The 16133-nt window shown below is 41.4% G+C and overlaps 1 protein-coding gene across 1 annotated transcript in view; it reads left to right on the forward strand.

The window, feature by feature from the left end:
• Positions 1 to 16133, forward strand: part of KAT2B (lysine acetyltransferase 2B) — a 99015-nt gene that overhangs the window by 42589 nt on the left and 40293 nt on the right. Inside the window, exons 3-5 of the mRNA XM_028099099.2 lie at positions 3368 to 3513; positions 7688 to 7780; positions 9352 to 9533. Of these exons, the coding sequence (XP_027954900.1) occupies positions 3368 to 3513; positions 7688 to 7780; positions 9352 to 9533 (421 nt within the window). The remainder of the gene's footprint in view (positions 1 to 3367; positions 3514 to 7687; positions 7781 to 9351; positions 9534 to 16133) is intronic.

Here is a 16133-nt window from a genome sequence, read left to right on the forward strand (position 1 = left end):
TTTATTTTATTTTATTTATTTTAAAGATTTTATTTGTTTATTTGACAGAGAGAGACACAGCAATAGAGGGAACACAAGCAGGGGGAGTGGGAGAGGGAGAAGCAGGCTTCCTGCTGAGCGGGGAGCCCGATGATGCGGGGCTCGATCTCAGGATCCTGGGACCATGACCTGAGCCGAAGGCAGATGCTTAACAACTGAGCCACCCAGGCGCCCCGTTATATATATATTTTAAAGATTTATTTATTTGAGAGAGAGAGCACAAGCAGGGGGAGTAGGAGAGGGACTGCTTAGCAAGGAGCAGAATGCAGGACCCTGGGATCATGACCAGAGCCGAGGGCAGATGCTTAACCGACTGAGCCACCCAGGCGCCCTGAATTGATGTTATATTGCGAACTGATTGCTTTCTTAGCTTATCACTGAAAAGCAATTAAACATTACAAGGCAAAAATAGTCTTCAATAAAATTATTTCTGTAAATAACTGACATAAAAAATTTTGACCTAATTGTCTCCAGAATGAGGCCTGTGTCCCATAGGCTTCAGACTGACCTCAAGGAAAATTTTGCAGACTTAAAAAAAAAAAAAGGTGACCTGGCAAACATTCTACCTAAAAGGAAGTCTAGTTTGGGGCATCTTTGAGAAGATGAAGTCACTTATTGTATAGCCAAGTAGAAAGTAATAGATTTGCATATTAATTTTTTTACACACACATAAATATATTTGTAATTTTTCTGTGCTATGTTACTTAGGTTCTGAGAGACATTTTAGTCAGTTGCTCTTTTTCGATTTGGTAATGTAATAATACAATTTTCAAGTTTAGATGTATGCACTAGATTTATTCCACAATACCTAAGGCAGAGAGATCACCACATTTCCTTCTCCTCTTACCTTTAAAAATGCTCTTTGGGGTGCGTGCGTGTGTGCGTATAGGTATGTGCCCATCATGCTCATCCCTGATGGCTTGTGACCTTGGGCCCATCTCTGCCTTTCCATTTTACTGCATGAAAAAGGAATGAAAAGTAGGTAGCCTCTGCCTCTCTAATTCTGAGTTCTTTAATCCGGCTTCCCGGTGGACATTTACAAGTCCCAACCTCCTGGTATTTAATCCTCTTGACTCTCTGAAAATGCTTTTGATCGGATATTTTAGTTTGAGCTCCCTCAGAAGCAGATTCCAAGACAAGGATTTGAATGCGAGTAGTTTCTTTGGCATGAAGCTAGGGGAGTAGAAAAGTGAAATGAGGCGGAAAGAGTGGCTAATAAAGGGTGAATTACTGAGCCAGCTGCTACCTGGGGCAGCTGCTACTTAATTTTGTGGGGGAAAATTTGGGAGATGGTTATTCAGCCTGAGGGATGAGGGATCTGGGGTTTCTGTTTAATAGGCTAATGTCTTAGTTTTGGGTTGAAGGGTGCTCTTGAGGGGCAGGTAGGTGGCAGAGCAGATTACAGTGGTAGGAAAAGCCCTTAGGTAGAGAAATGGAGCTCCCGGGAGTCAGATGCCAGGAGGTATGCCCTGATGTGGTAATGGAAAGGTATAGGGGCAGGGTACAGGCAGCATTCTCTGTCCCAGTCTCCTGATTGAGCTTCGTGGCTTCCCCCCACCCCCCCCGAAGATTATTTATTTATGAGAGAGAGTGTGTGTGTGCGCGCACATGATCTGGGGAGAGGGGCAGAGGGAGAGGGAGAGTGAGGACAAGCAGACGCCCTGCTGAGTGTGGAGCCTGACGCGGGGCTCAGTCTCAGGATCCTGAGATCATGCTGAGCCAACATCAAGAGTCTGACACTTAACTGACCGAGCCACCCAGGTGCCCTGAGCTTTGTGGTTTAATGACAAGAGCACCATGGTCCCTGGAGTAGACTAACTCATGCCTGACACTTCATAAGTAACTTAATAAGTATTCCTCAATATTCTTTAGTTCCATCTCCTTTTAACAAGGCAAGGGAAAGCCCTCTCCTCTTCTACATAGTTTAGTCTTTAAAAATGATCTCAAACCCTTCTGCGTTTAAGCATTTTTAAGCCAGCACACCAAGTGCTACACCCAAGAGGTTTCCTCTCGAGGTGCTGGTGCCCACTATGTGGCAAGCATAGTGATAAATGCTGGGGATGCAGACGTGAGAGGCATGATCCTGACTCAGAGGAGTTCCTGGGCTCGGGGCTGATTATTGAGTGACTGACCTAGAGAACCCTCTTCAAGTGAGAAAGGACTTGAAGTGAATCAGCTAATCAACAAAAAGTGTGCTTGTGGGTGCTTTGAAATTTGGGTCAAGCATTCTTCCTTTCAGACCCTGGCTCTGCCTTGTTAGCTGAGTGACATCCATTCTCTCTGAGCCTCAGTTCCTCAGTTGTCAAATGGGATTGCTAATACCTACTCATGGGATTGTTAGAGGATTAAGTGCAATAACCTTGATAAATGGACTGGATTTGGATAGAAGAGAGGACAGGGGCATGGGAGAGAAGGTTGATGGCTAGGTCACTTACTATAGCTCTTAATAGAACTGAAGTAGGAAAAATGGGTTTGGGGGGCTTGATCATGGAAGGCATTGAATCTCAAGCTCAAACAGGCCTTGAGACATTGCTGCAAGGACAGTGAGGCTTCATCGCATCTCAGAAAGGCGGAGGGAAAGGGCCATCATTCAGTCTTCACACTAATATGATATCCTTGGCTCACTGAGCTGTTCATGGGCATGGTGGAGACCAACCACATTCTTATGTGGATACATAGGAATTTAACACTGTCAAAAAGTAGAAACAGACCCATAAATACAGAGAACAAACTGATGGTTGCCAGAGGGGAGGGGGTGGGTGGATGGGCAAAATGGGTGAAGGGGGGTATGGGGACGTAAAGGCTTCTGGTAACGGAAGGCATAAGTCACAGGGATAAAAAGTATAGCACAGGGACTATAGCCAATGATACTGTGATAGCATTGTATGGTGATGGCAGCCACATTGGTGGTGAGCACAGCAGAACGTATAGACTTGTTGAATCACCATGTTGTACACTGGAAATTAATGTTGTGTGTCGACTCTACTGCAATTAAAAAAAGAATTTAACACTATGAGGACCACCGAGTGGTGCCAACAAGTTCTGGATCTTAAACTATACATTATTAGAATACATTAGCCACTGGCCCATTTTTGGTCTTAAAGGGGAAGGCTAAGGCCCAGCAAGGTGACAGTCTTTTAATTATAAGTCAACTTGGTGAGAAGACTTAGATCTTACAGGAGTTCAGAAATTTCCTCTGTTTACAATGCAATCTAATGGCTTGGTGTCCCAGAAGGTTTTGAGAGAGAGCCTTTTCTATTTTAAAATTGAGAACATTTGCAGTTTCCAGCTAATGTGTCACATACGTTCCTTTGATCTTTGTCTTCAGCTGCTCATGTTTCCCACCTGGAAAATGTGTCCGAGGAAGAAATGAACAGACTCCTGGGAATAGTGTTGGATGTGGAATATCTCTTTACCTGTGTCCACAAGGAAGAAGATGCAGATACCAAACAAGTGTATTTCTATCTATTTAAGGTGAGGTTTTTACCATTTTAAAAAGGCGTTTCTTCTTTCCCTCATTGTTCAGACGTGCTCAGTTTCTGCACACCAGGTCGTGATCGTGGGTGGGAAGGCTCTCAGCTCGTGATATGTTTGCCCTCAGGGTTTGTGGAAGCATGCGTTTCTTCATGAGGGATTCTCTAAAATGACCCACCATGTGTTGGACACATCACTTTCCTTGAGAGCCTTCCTATTTGTATGCAGATTTGAATATCTTGATTTGCTTATGCTTATAGATTTCTTTCCATCCACCCATCCGTTCATCCATCCAAGTATGTATTGCACACCTGCTCTGTGCTCTGTGCTCTGTGCATGGCACTCATGTAGGCATGAGGGATAGATCAGTGGGCAAAGCAAAGTCCTTGCCCTCATGGAGTTGACATTTCAGTAGAAGAGGCAGACAATCAACCAGTAAATAATATATTTGCAGGTGGTGATAAGTGCTGTGAAGAGAAACAAAGTAGGGTAAGTGGAATCAGAATGGCAGGGATGGTGGTGGGTGGGAGGGCACAATCATGAGGAAGGGCAGTTAAGAAAGGCCTCTCTGAGGGGACCACAGTTGAGCTGGACCCGAACTGGGGCACAGGAGCCGTTGCTGGAGAGGGCTGGGGGAAGAGCTTTCCAGGCAGCAGAGGGAACACCGTCTAGGCCACGCTTAGTGAGTGTGGTGTGATGTGGGAAGAGCAAGGAGGCCGGCGTGGTGGAGCAAGGGGAGGGTGGGAGGAGATGTGGTTGGAGGGTGGTGCCAGGGCCTTGACTCTCATGCTTCACAGGGAGGAGTCAAGAGTTTCCAGATTTGGGCATCTCCCCACTGTCCTCTGGGTCTTGTTGACACCAGTCACAATTACTGCTCCCACTCCCCGTAGCTGGGGCTTCTTGGCTCTGCCTCAGCTCCCCTTAGGCCACATCCATCCCCTTTCTGCAGACGTGTGTTTCCCCAGCTCCTGACTGCTGTAGGGACGGACAAGTGTGGGAGAGAAACGGGTGGTGGGAACAAACAGATGAACTTCAGGGGGCCAAAACTACATTCTGAGAGGGGGCGGACAGAAGAAATAATTAAAAAACAGAAACCTTGCTGTTGAGGGCACTGTTGGTTATGTTGTATTGTGTAACACTTCTAAGGTTCTTTAAAAAAAAAAAAAAGACAGAAAGCAAAATGCTCCACTCAGAGCTCAGAGCCCAGGAAAGGTTTGCCTCTTTACTGAGCACCGTGCTTCGTTTTATATGACAAGGATAGAAAAATTTTCCACTGAGTTCCTTCTTTTGCTTTGGCTGCTAGGAATCTCAGTGCAAATTTTGTGCCCAATTTCTGTAGCTTTTTTTTTTTTAATCTGAATTTACTTTCTACATAATTTCCCCTTCTCCCCATTTATTAACTTTTGTCTTTTTTTTTTTTGTGGGGGTGGTTACTAGTGGGGGTTTGGGGATAGATAGGAGACAGGTGTGGGAGTGAGAACTGTAGTTTTAAACTTTCATGTGTGGGGATATTGGTTCTAAAAAGGTAAATGGGAGGTGGGGGGAGGAGAAAGAGAGAGAGACGAGAGGGGTGAGCAGAAAGAGAACGCACCTCTGAATTCCCCACCGCCATTAGCAGGTGCTGGGCTACTTCAGGTGACAACTTGTTGACATGGCTGTGAGGCCTGAGTCATCCAGATTGAACCCTGGCAGGTTCATGCTGTTTAGAGCTTCTTTGGAAAAAGATCTTAGTTGAAGAAAAACAACGTCTGCATGACTGCAGCGATTATTTGTCTTGGAACTGAGCACCCTGGCAGCCCCACCGCCCTGCTGGAAGTGAAGGTGGTGTCAAGGTTTCCATCCTGCCGGCCTCCTCTTGATTCCGTTTATAACTAACCAAATAGGCCAGACAGCATTGCTCTGCTTTGAAGTCCGTTTTCTCTCTCTGTCTCTCTCACCTCCCTCATCTTTAACAGCACAACAGTATATTTACTCATGGGAACAAAATCTAAAATATACATCATTCTCCCCCGTCTCCCCCCACCCGAGTCATTTTTTGGGCAACTAAGTAATAAATTATCCATTCCTTAGCTTTTGAAAGGCAGTTCCTGTGTCTCATATGTCTCAATAATTAAATTAAAATTAAATGTATTATACCTTTAAGTAACATTTAAAAAACCTGAGGCTTAGATTTTGAAAAAACAAAACAAAACAAAAAAAAAACGATGAAAAGCTGCTTCCTAAAGCTCAGTGTATCCCAGAACCTGTAACTGTGGCTCCTGAGCTCGACTCTCTGGGCTTCAGTCCTGACTCCATCACATATGAAATGTGACTTTGAGCAAGTCATTCTCCTTCAGTTTCCTTATCAGTAAAATACAGACAGTAATAGCCTCTACCTCTAAAGGGTGTTGGGGTATTAAATGAGATACGACATAAAGAACTATAAAGAGTGTCTGGTGAAAGTAAGGATGCAAATGCTTGCTGCGAGTATTAAATTTCTTTTATATGGCCACTTATCCCAGCTCCATCCTTTTGTGTAGATGAAGAAACTGACATTCAGCATCTCCCCAACCCATCAGTTTCTCTCCAAACTGAAACCCCCAGTGGACCAAGTTCTCAATTGGTCTTATTTAACTGGGCAAACAAGTATGCAGCCACAATTATCTGTATTTAAATTTTACAATCCTGGGCGCCTGGGTGGCTCAGTCGGTTGAGCGTCTGCCTTCGGCTCACGTCATGATCCCAGGCTCCTGGGATCGAGCCCCACATTGGGCTCCCTGCTCAGTGGGGAGCCTGCTTCTCCCTCTCCCGCTCCCCCTGCTTGTGTTCCTGCTCTCGCTCTGTCAAATAAATAAATAAAATTTTATGATCCATCTTTCCATATCCTTAGAAACACATAGAGTGACTTATCATTATTGCATGTTTATTTTTATAAAAATGGGCATAATACATTGAAAGGATAAACAGATGCCCTGTGCTAATTATGGATATGGCACCCCTAGAAGGAATTGAGGCCCTTGTAAGACATGGCTCAGGGGGACAGAGGGTGATCTTCAGCCTTGGGTGTTAGTCCATTTCCATTAACTCCTGGGAGCATGGTTACCACGTCTTATTTCTGTTGAAAAGGCAGTAAGTGGAGAAAGGAGAGAAAGCTGTAACTTAAGTAAATGCATGGTCATATCATACCTGGCCCGCATGTAAAGGTTACAGAATTTTCAATCCAAGGTTGAAGGTAAAGGATTTCAATATCAAGTTTATTTTCAAATTAGGTCTTGATTAGTGACTCTGTTCCCTTTTTCTGTCGGATATGTGCTCTTTGAGGGCTTTAAATTCCAGTGGCAAGGACTAAGAGCAGTGTTTTGTTTTGTGGGCATTGAGATGCCAGAACACTTGGCTTGTATTCTGTGCGTGGAGAGGAAATGAAAAGAGACCGCAACAGTGAAAGTTGCCAATTGAGAGTCCTGCAGAATTCCTTCCCGAAGGGCCTGGGCCCTAGTTTATGCATAGGACATATAGCTGGTACAAACAGCCCTCTCCTCTGGCCTCACTTGTGCAGAACAGGTCTCTGCCTTTCATGGGTTTAAACGCGAACCTTCTTTGGGGCTCCTGGGTGGTGCAGTCGGATGTGACTCTTGGTTTCAGCTCTGGTCATGGTCTCAGCGTCGTGAGATCGAGCCCTGCGTGGGTGTAAGATTCTCTCTCTTTCTCTGTCCCCTCCTCCCCGCGTGCACTCTCTAAAATAAATAATCTTAAGCAAACAGAAAACCACCCTCCAGAGCATCAGCACACCTGCGGTGGCCTAGATGGGAATGTGCAAAGTGTGGCTGTTGTATACCAGGCCTCTGGGTCAGTGGGAATCTGGCAATGGTGGGGAGAAGAGTGAGTGAGTAGGGTAGAGGAGCCTGATGGTACTGCTAGTGCTCTAGGCTGCACAGAACATGAAAGGGGTCTAGTTTCTCATAGTTCTGGTCATGGATATGAAGGCAAATTTGGGTTACCTGGTAGTCACCCATTTTATTGATTTAAGGATTTATTTACATGTAGATAAGATAATTAGAATATGGTGACTTCCCTTCAGAGGCTGTGTTTTGTGTGTGTGTGTGTGTGTGTGTGTGTGTGTGTGTGTGTGTGTGTGTGTGTGAGAGAGAGAGAGACAGACATTGATTTTTTTTTTCCTTAATGATTTTTTTTGCAGCTCTTGAGAAAGTCTATTTTACAAAGAGGAAAACCTGTGGTTGAAGGCTCTTTGGAGAAGAAACCCCCATTTGAAAAACCTAGTATTGAACAGGTAAAAATTTAGAAAAAGAAAAAGAGAAGCCCCCCCTTTTTTTATTGCTCTAAGGCTGAACAAACCTAACCTTCCTTCCATCTCTACACGTGCCTTCCTTCCATCCTCTATACCCGGCTTTGAGATGCTCACTGAGAAATTGTCTTGGACCCTTTGCATCAGAAGTGAATACTTAATTTAATAAATGATCTAGCTGTTGTCTTTTACGGTTGCTGTATACTCAGAATTCACTGTGTTTGGGGAAGAAAAAAATTAAGCAGAACGTGTAGGTCATAACGCATGGAATGTGCTTTCTCTTGGTGTTGATGTTTTAAAATTAAGTGAATTAAGTCTTTGTTCTTGTGTTTGTCACTGTCTGAAAAAGCCTATTGAGGTGAGGGAATTAAGGAGCATTGTCAAAAACATTGTAAGTCAAGCAAAAAACACGACAAGGAATGAGATTTTGCGTCCAGAAATTGACTTCTGTTACATTATGATTCCTGGAAAGAAACCGGTTTACTTGGGGAAACTGTTGACATGTATAGACTTTTTCTGTGAGGTGTTGTATCCTTCCTCAGAGTCACTTTTTAGCCTGCCATTACGCAGCTAAAGAAATCTTGGAGACTCTTGGCTGAATTTCTTGATGAGAATGATTACAGGAGATAGGACATCAATCAGGGTCTCTACAAATACAAACAAATGTATTTTTATCAGTCAGTTTTCAGTAGAAGAAATGTTATTTTGTCTCCAAACTCTATTCAATAAGAATTCATTGTTCTTTTATTTGAAATTAGATTAGTTGGGAGTGTTCTGCAGAGACATTAAATTAATCCACAGATTCTTTTAAAAACTCACAATTTTGAATAAGATTTTTTTTTCTTGGTAAGCTTGCTGAAACCGAAAGAGTGATAGTAAAGAGTTTAAATTCTCATGGTTTAGTTCAATGGAAGACGTGCTAGCAGCCTTCTGATTAAAATTTTGGTAATGTAGGGGCGCCTGGGTGGCTCAGTCGTTAAGCGTCTGCCTTCAGCTCAGGTCATGTTCCCAGGGCCCTGGGATCGAGCCCCGCATCGGGCTCCCTGCTCCGCGGGAAGCCTGCTTCTCCCTCTCCCACTCCCTCTGCTTGTGTTCCTGCTCTCGCTGTCTCTCTCTCTGTCAAATAAATAAATAAAATCTTCAAAAAAAAAAAAAAATTTTTGGTAATGTAAAAACGTAATGCTTATCCAAGAACCTCATTATACGTGATCTACTATATTGATAGTGCAGCAAGAATTATTCTGCAAAATAGTCGTATTTTATTGTTTAAGAGGTTTTGACCTTTTCAGTCTGTGATTTTGATTTTCTCTTTAACGCTTGAGGATTGCAGCAGGCATAGAATAGCAACCCACAGCTTCTCTGTCTTGTCACTTTTCATCCACTATGATCTGTGGCACGATTCCCTCTGGGCATTCCTGTTTCTAATAGGGAAAAGGAAGAGATTTTTGTGAATAGAGAAATGTCTGTTCTTTAGCTAATAACCGTGCTGACTGTGGGTGTTCAGAATTAGTATGATTGCATAGCCGTATGAATAAATTGCCTTCCCTCCTTTTAAGGGTGTGAATAACTTTGTACAGTACAAATTTAGTCACCTGCCATCCAAAGAAAGGCAAACAATAGTTGAGTTGGCAAAAATGTTCCTAAACCGCATCAACTATTGGCATCTGGAGGCACCATCTCAACGAAGACTGCGATCTCCCAATGATGACATTTCTGGATACAAAGAGAACTACACAAGGTAATCAGATGACCAGTTCTTTTCCTTTGGCCTCTTAGAGCCTGTTGCAGACCTAAAATTACTACTTGGCCCTGCAAGCGGAGGGTTGCCCAGTTTTCATGGTAACTCCATCAATTCAGAATGCTTCTATAGTTTAACTTTTTATTAATATCATGATATTTTGGGGGTTGAGGGATCCTAAACCACCTAGCCCTGTACTACCCAGTCCGATAGTTGATAGCTATGTGTGGCTACTGAGCACTTGAACGTGACTAGTATGAATTGAGATTTCAAAGCTTGTACAAAAAAAGGAATGTAAAATATTTCATTAGTACTTTTTTGTATTGATTACATGTTGAAATGATAATATTTTAGATATATTCAATTAAATAAGATATATTAAAGTTAATTTCATCTGTTTCTTTTTATCTAGTCAATATGACTATTGAAAATTTTAAAATTACTTATGTGGCTTGCATTGTATTTCTATTGAATGTCGCCGATCTAGGTAACCATACTTTGACTCTGTAATTATTATATAGAAACTTCATTCCCATTTAAAGAACCAAAGAAACAATGACCACGAATATAATAGTGTTAAAGAATTTTTATGAAGAAGGAAAGATCACCATTGTCCCAGCACCATGATGGAACTGATATCATTATACATGTCGCCTTCCAGTCTTTGCCCTTTAACTATTTTATATTATTTAGAATGAAAAAATATATATATAGAATTTGCATCCTTTTTGTCCCTCTACTTAACATCATATCAAACATTTTACTGGTTACATTATGGTCAGTTGAATTGATACATTGTCATTTACCCAACCATTTCTCTGTTAGTGGAATTCAGGCTGTGCAAATATTCTTGTATTGCACGTTTTTTCCCCTAACATGGGAATTTGTTTTCATTGTTTATGAATTGCAGAATAATAGAACTCACTTTAAAAAATCTTAAAACATGGACCACCCAAAATAGGATAACCTACATTTATTTTCATTTAAGAGAGAGAGTGACTTGAATTATCCATTCTCTTTCCCTTTTTATAACTTTTCCCCTTTTATATTTTATTTATTTAAGTAATCTCTACACCCAATGTAGGGCTTGAACTCATGACTTAGGGATTAAGAGTTCCATACTCTTCCCTCTTCTGACTAAGCCAGCCAGGTGCCCCACCCCCTTTTATATTTTATAGGCACATCAGGCTTGCTTCAGGAGATATTTCTGACTTAAAGTAAGGCAATTTTTTTTATAGCCTGAAGAGCATTTCTACCCAGGTTATTTATTTATTTTTTCTAAGATTTATTTATTTATTTGAGAAAGAGAGAGAGTACGTGTGAGCAGGAGAAGGAACAGAGGGAGAGAATCTTTTTTAAAAAATTTTTTATTGTTATGTTAATCACCATACATTACATCATTAGTTTTGGATGTAGTGTTCCATGATTCATTGTTTGTGCGTAACACCCAGTGCTCCACGCAGAACGTGTCCTCTTTAATACCCATCACCAGGCTAACCCATCCCTCCACCGCCCTCCCCTCGAGAACCCTCAGTTTGTTTTTCAGAGTCCATCGTCTCTCATGGTTGGTCTCTCCCTCCGATTTCCCCCCCTTCATTCTTCCCAGAGGGAGAGAATCTTCAAGAGACTCCCTGCTAAGTGCAGAGCCTGAGGTGAGGCTCAGTCTCAGGACCCTGAAATCATGGCCTGAGCTGAAACCAAGAGTCAGATATTTAACCGACTGAGCCACCCAGGCACCCCCCTCCAGGTTATCTTCTGTAACAGCAGATAACATGTAGGAATGAGTATAGTTTAAGATAAGTTTTTCTCTCTGATTATTGACCCGATATTCATTAGTAATATCCCCTTTCCTCTCCTCTCTTTTTTTACAGTATATATAATTTGAATTATAAAGTATTTCCGTACTAATGGACTTTTAAGGAATTACAGATTTCTTCAGTATCAGTTTTTTAAATTATATATTTCTATACTTTCAGAATTTTTCATGAAATAATATAGTTCCTATATTATTTTAACTGTTGTTTATAATAAGGGTTAAGATAATAAATCTATCAAAAATATAGGGACACCTGGCTGGCTCAGTCAGTGGAATGTGCAACTCTTTTTTTTTTTTTTTTTGCTATTTTACTTTTATTTATTTATTTTTTCATTTTTTTTATTATGTTAATCACCATACATTACATCATTAGTTTTTGATGTAGTGTTCCATGATTCATTGTTTGTGCATAACACCCAGTGCTCCATGCAGAATGTGCCCTCCTTAATACCCTCCCCTCTAGAACCCGCAGTTTGTTTTTCAGAGTCCATCGTCTCTCATGGTTCGTGGAACGTGCAACTCTTGATCTTGGGTTCATGAGTTCAAGCCCCACGTTGGGTGTAGGAAGTACTTCACAAAAATCTCTATCTTTTACACCCATCTGTGAACAATTGGCTAAGCTGAATATTTGCTAAAACCTGAAAGTTTTTACCATTCTTAGCAGAGGAAAATTGTTTCACTGAGAAGGAGAATTAAATGTAAAGCAGCATGGAAGATATTACTGTATTTTAGAAAACAGTAAAAATACACTCTGTAGCGTTTGGGAATTACCAAGAAATGGGTGGCACTTACAAATACTTAGAGAGTAGTAAAATTAGAAATGGAACTTTGAAATGAACAGGGGGTTTGAATCATAGCTCCATCCCTCCCTAGTTCTGCATGCTTTAGACCAGTCACTTCACCTCCTTGACCTTCAGTTTCTTCGTCTGTCTGAGTCTCATGACTACTGGGAGTGTTGTGTGTAGCATCTGGCACACAGGACGGGTGCTAGGAAGATGCTAGTCATCGTTTTCCTCCCATACACGTTGTTCTCTAAAACTCAGATGCTGCCAGTGTGGGACTCTTAAGCTAGAGCGTGTACAACTGAAGGGGAGTTGTCATTATTTGAATATCACTTTAGAAACTAAAATAACAGGGAATAGAAAGACAGTTGCAGATTCCTTTCTAGCTCAGCCTCTTGAGCCGCTGTCCAAGGGTGGTAGAAGAGTGGAGTCTGACCATGGTGAGGAGAAACCTTCTGAGAGACTGGAATGAATACACCCTGATGCGTTCTGAAACCTGCTAATTTCTAGGTGGAATGGAGACCAAGAGCCTCTGTTAATAATAAATAAGGAAATGAAGGTAGACGACGCTCACCTCCCCCACTTGCCCATGATCACGCCACGTAGATGAAGAAAGGGAAGTAAAGAGAACCTAACCTGTGAAAATTATGAGAAGCAGTAATTGTTTCAGAGTAAAACCTCACTGTCATGACCACTTAGGAGTTCAATAAACCACACTCCACTACAGCATGGTGTCTCACTGATACTCATCTTCTCAAAAATGGGTAGTATTACAGGCTGCAGGCACCACCAGGTTTTATCTTGATGTGTAAGTGAACCTCAGGACCTGTAATGCTGGTTCAGCATATAATTTACAGCAGTTGTAGCAATTAGAACAAAGGGGCTGAACACTCCTGGAGCTTGTATGTCAGTGTGAAAATGGGGTGAAATAGGATTCTCTGTGGAAGAGACCAGACTCAGAAAATGATTATTGCAGAGCTACCTGTGAAGATTTTCCAATTAAAAAATTAAGTGCAGATTGAACAGTAGAACTGCTTAAATGACATAATCCTCTCTGTTCTGAATAAAGGAAAAATACAAATATTTTGCATATTGAAAACATCTGACATTGTAATGTTAACGTGTACTTAGAAGTAATAATTAATAGAAGTATGTATCCCCTGGAAATCACTGTGGCTTTAGAAAAAGATCTGGGCAAATGTTTTGAAGTTCCCTGAATTTCATGATGAATTTCCTTGAAGAAATAGCCTGAAAATAAAGTGTCTGAAGATTGTGACTTTTTAAAATACATCTGACCAACAGAATCTGCTACTAGAAGTGGCCAGTAATTCGTCTTAGATTCTGAGTTGCGCAGACCTTCTGAAAGGTGTCATGGTCATCCCTATATTGGTGAGATGTTTTGTAAGAATACAGTGCAAGTTGGATATAACTAAGTTGATTTTGGTGAAACAGTTGTATGTAACTGTTGTTGTGTGTTACTGAGCGTTCATCATTAGGCATGTAAGTATAGCACAGTACCTAGCAGGAAGCATGGAAAGAACAGTGGGCTAGGGGTAAGAGACCCAAGCCTTGAGTTGAGGTGAACTGGGACAGGTCACTTAATTCCTACAGACCTTAGAATTTTCATTCTAGCAAGTAGGATGACATGGTCTGTGCTCCAGTTCTCCAGTTCTGTTCACATTTGAAAGAAAGCAAGGTGGTTGCAAATCATTGGAATGCTGTCAAAACTCTTGAGAGAGTTATTTGCATACATATGCCATTTTTATTAGGCATACAGAAATGAATGAACTGTCCTTTCACTGCTTTTGAGAAGACCTGAAACCGGTCATTTAGGTAAAATCTTTTCCTGCAGTAAAGTGTTCGGAGAAGTGTGTGTGCAGAGACGAGGCACACAAATTCGCGTTTCTTCTTTCCATCCCACCATGCTCAGTGACCATGTCATTTATTAAAATAGCACCCAGACACCACACATTGACTCAGTCTCTGTCTTACCATATCGTGCACCTTACAGATTTATAAAATGGAATTAACCTTAGAAGTAAAAACAAAACAAAGCTGAAAAGCATCAACTGTGGTCTATAAAATGGTTTTCAGAGGAAATGAATGGAAGCCTATTATTTGAAACTTTTTACTAGACAATAACAGTCTGTGTTGCCTTCCCTTACCCTGGGAAGACTGCATGGCCTGTTGAGCACTTCTTTATAACACTTGATGGTCTTACGGTACCTACCATTGCTGTAGCAGAAATAACATGAGTTTTAAATAGAGTATCCGACATCTGTGACCCCTCCACAGATGGAAATGCTCTTTTAGACTCAAAATCAGCACTTCATAATGTGAGCCACAGAGGTAATTTAAAACTTTCTAGTAGTTACATTTTAAAAAGTAAATAGGCGCAGGACATTAATTTCAATACTGTGTTATTTTACCCAATATATAAAGATTATTTCACTGTGTGATCAGTGTGAAAAATTATTAATGATGCATTTTTACCTTCTTTTGTGCTGTCTTTAAAATCCAATGTGTATTTTATCCTTATGGCACATCTCAATTCATTCCCTCAGTTTTAAATGATTAAAGCTAAATGGAGTCCTACCAAAGCAATAAAGTTATCTTTCATGGAAAAATATTTCATACTGTTTCCATTTTAAAAGTAAATTTTAAACTGATTAAATGCCACTAAAAATTAAGCTCCTCAGTTGCACTAGCCACGTTTCGTGTGCCCAGACTTACATGTGGCTGGTGGCCATTGTATCAGGCACAGACAACAGAACATTCCCAGCAGCAGAGACCGCTGTTTGGGCAGTACTGGTCTAAATCCTGAGAATCTTTAGTCTTCCAGTGCAGAAAATTGGACATATTTTTAACATTATAGTCGTGCAATGGCCCAAGTCTTGTGAAACTGAATTTCTGATTATTGAGGTTTGTACCTTTAACTCTTAACGTTTGTCATTTCATAATTAGTCACTTGGGAGCTGGCCTCCCTTCAGCCCTGAATATCTTATAACCTCATTAAGTGGCCACAGACTAACATCCAGCAAAGACTGGCCTTGAAGGTGATACAGTCCTGTATGAAGTACAAAATAAATGCACTTGCTAACTTCTCTGCTACCAAGAACACTGTTTCTGATTTGACAAGATACAGTGACAACACTTTAAGATGAGCATTTGGGTGTAAATTGTTAAGACAGAAAAGCTGGGAGAAGTGTAGAAATAGTAGCAGGGTTTTAAGGTTAATTTTGAACTTAGGCAGATAACTCACACTAATGAAAATTATCTTTCCGGAAGATGAACCACCACCACTGCTACCGCCATCACATACACAGGGCAAATATGAAGTGATACATAATAACATAAAGAAAGCAAGAAGCACGAGTTAATTACTGTTATTCCACTCTTTTTTAAGGGTCTGAAAGTTCATCAGGAGTTTTCTATTGGCAGTTTGGACACATTAGAGCCCTCTGTCCCACTTTAAAGGAGATCAGGAAGGCACACAGAGAGCAGAGGTGTTAATTTTTGGAAAGCAAAGGATGTTTGGCTCTGCTACCAAGGAATAAGGATCTTCTGAGCTTCTGAGCCCTAGTCTCGTGCCACCCTCTGACCCCCACTCTACAGTGATGTGACTGGGTCCTGGGAATTTGAGACCTCGCATCCTGGGAGACCATAAAGAAAGAGGGTTGATTTTGAATAAACTTTCATTCTCCAGCTTCTCTTGGCTGAGTGAGCTTTCTACATTGTATGCCCTACATAGCCAGTGTACCCCAGAACTGTGGTCAGATCTCAAGAAAGCCTCTGTTTTCCCTCTGGGCCTGGGCACTTGTCCAGCTTTTTGTAATGCCGAAGTGCATTTTTAAGTTGGAGACTGAGTCGTTGAAAATGCACCTAAGCGACAGATGGTGAAGCTTATTACTTCCTGCGTTTTGACTGAGTTTTGAAAAGTCTTGGAGATCTTTATCTTTCCACCAAAGCTTCAGGGGTATGTGAGTGCTGTGTAGGCATTTT

This window comes from Eumetopias jubatus, unplaced genomic scaffold, assembly GCF_037043125.1.
Source record: "Eumetopias jubatus isolate StellerSeaLion01/CBP00866 unplaced genomic scaffold, mEumJub1_p1.0 scaffold_1, whole genome shotgun sequence".
Classification (NCBI taxonomy): domain Eukaryota; kingdom Metazoa; phylum Chordata; class Mammalia; order Carnivora; family Otariidae; genus Eumetopias; species Eumetopias jubatus.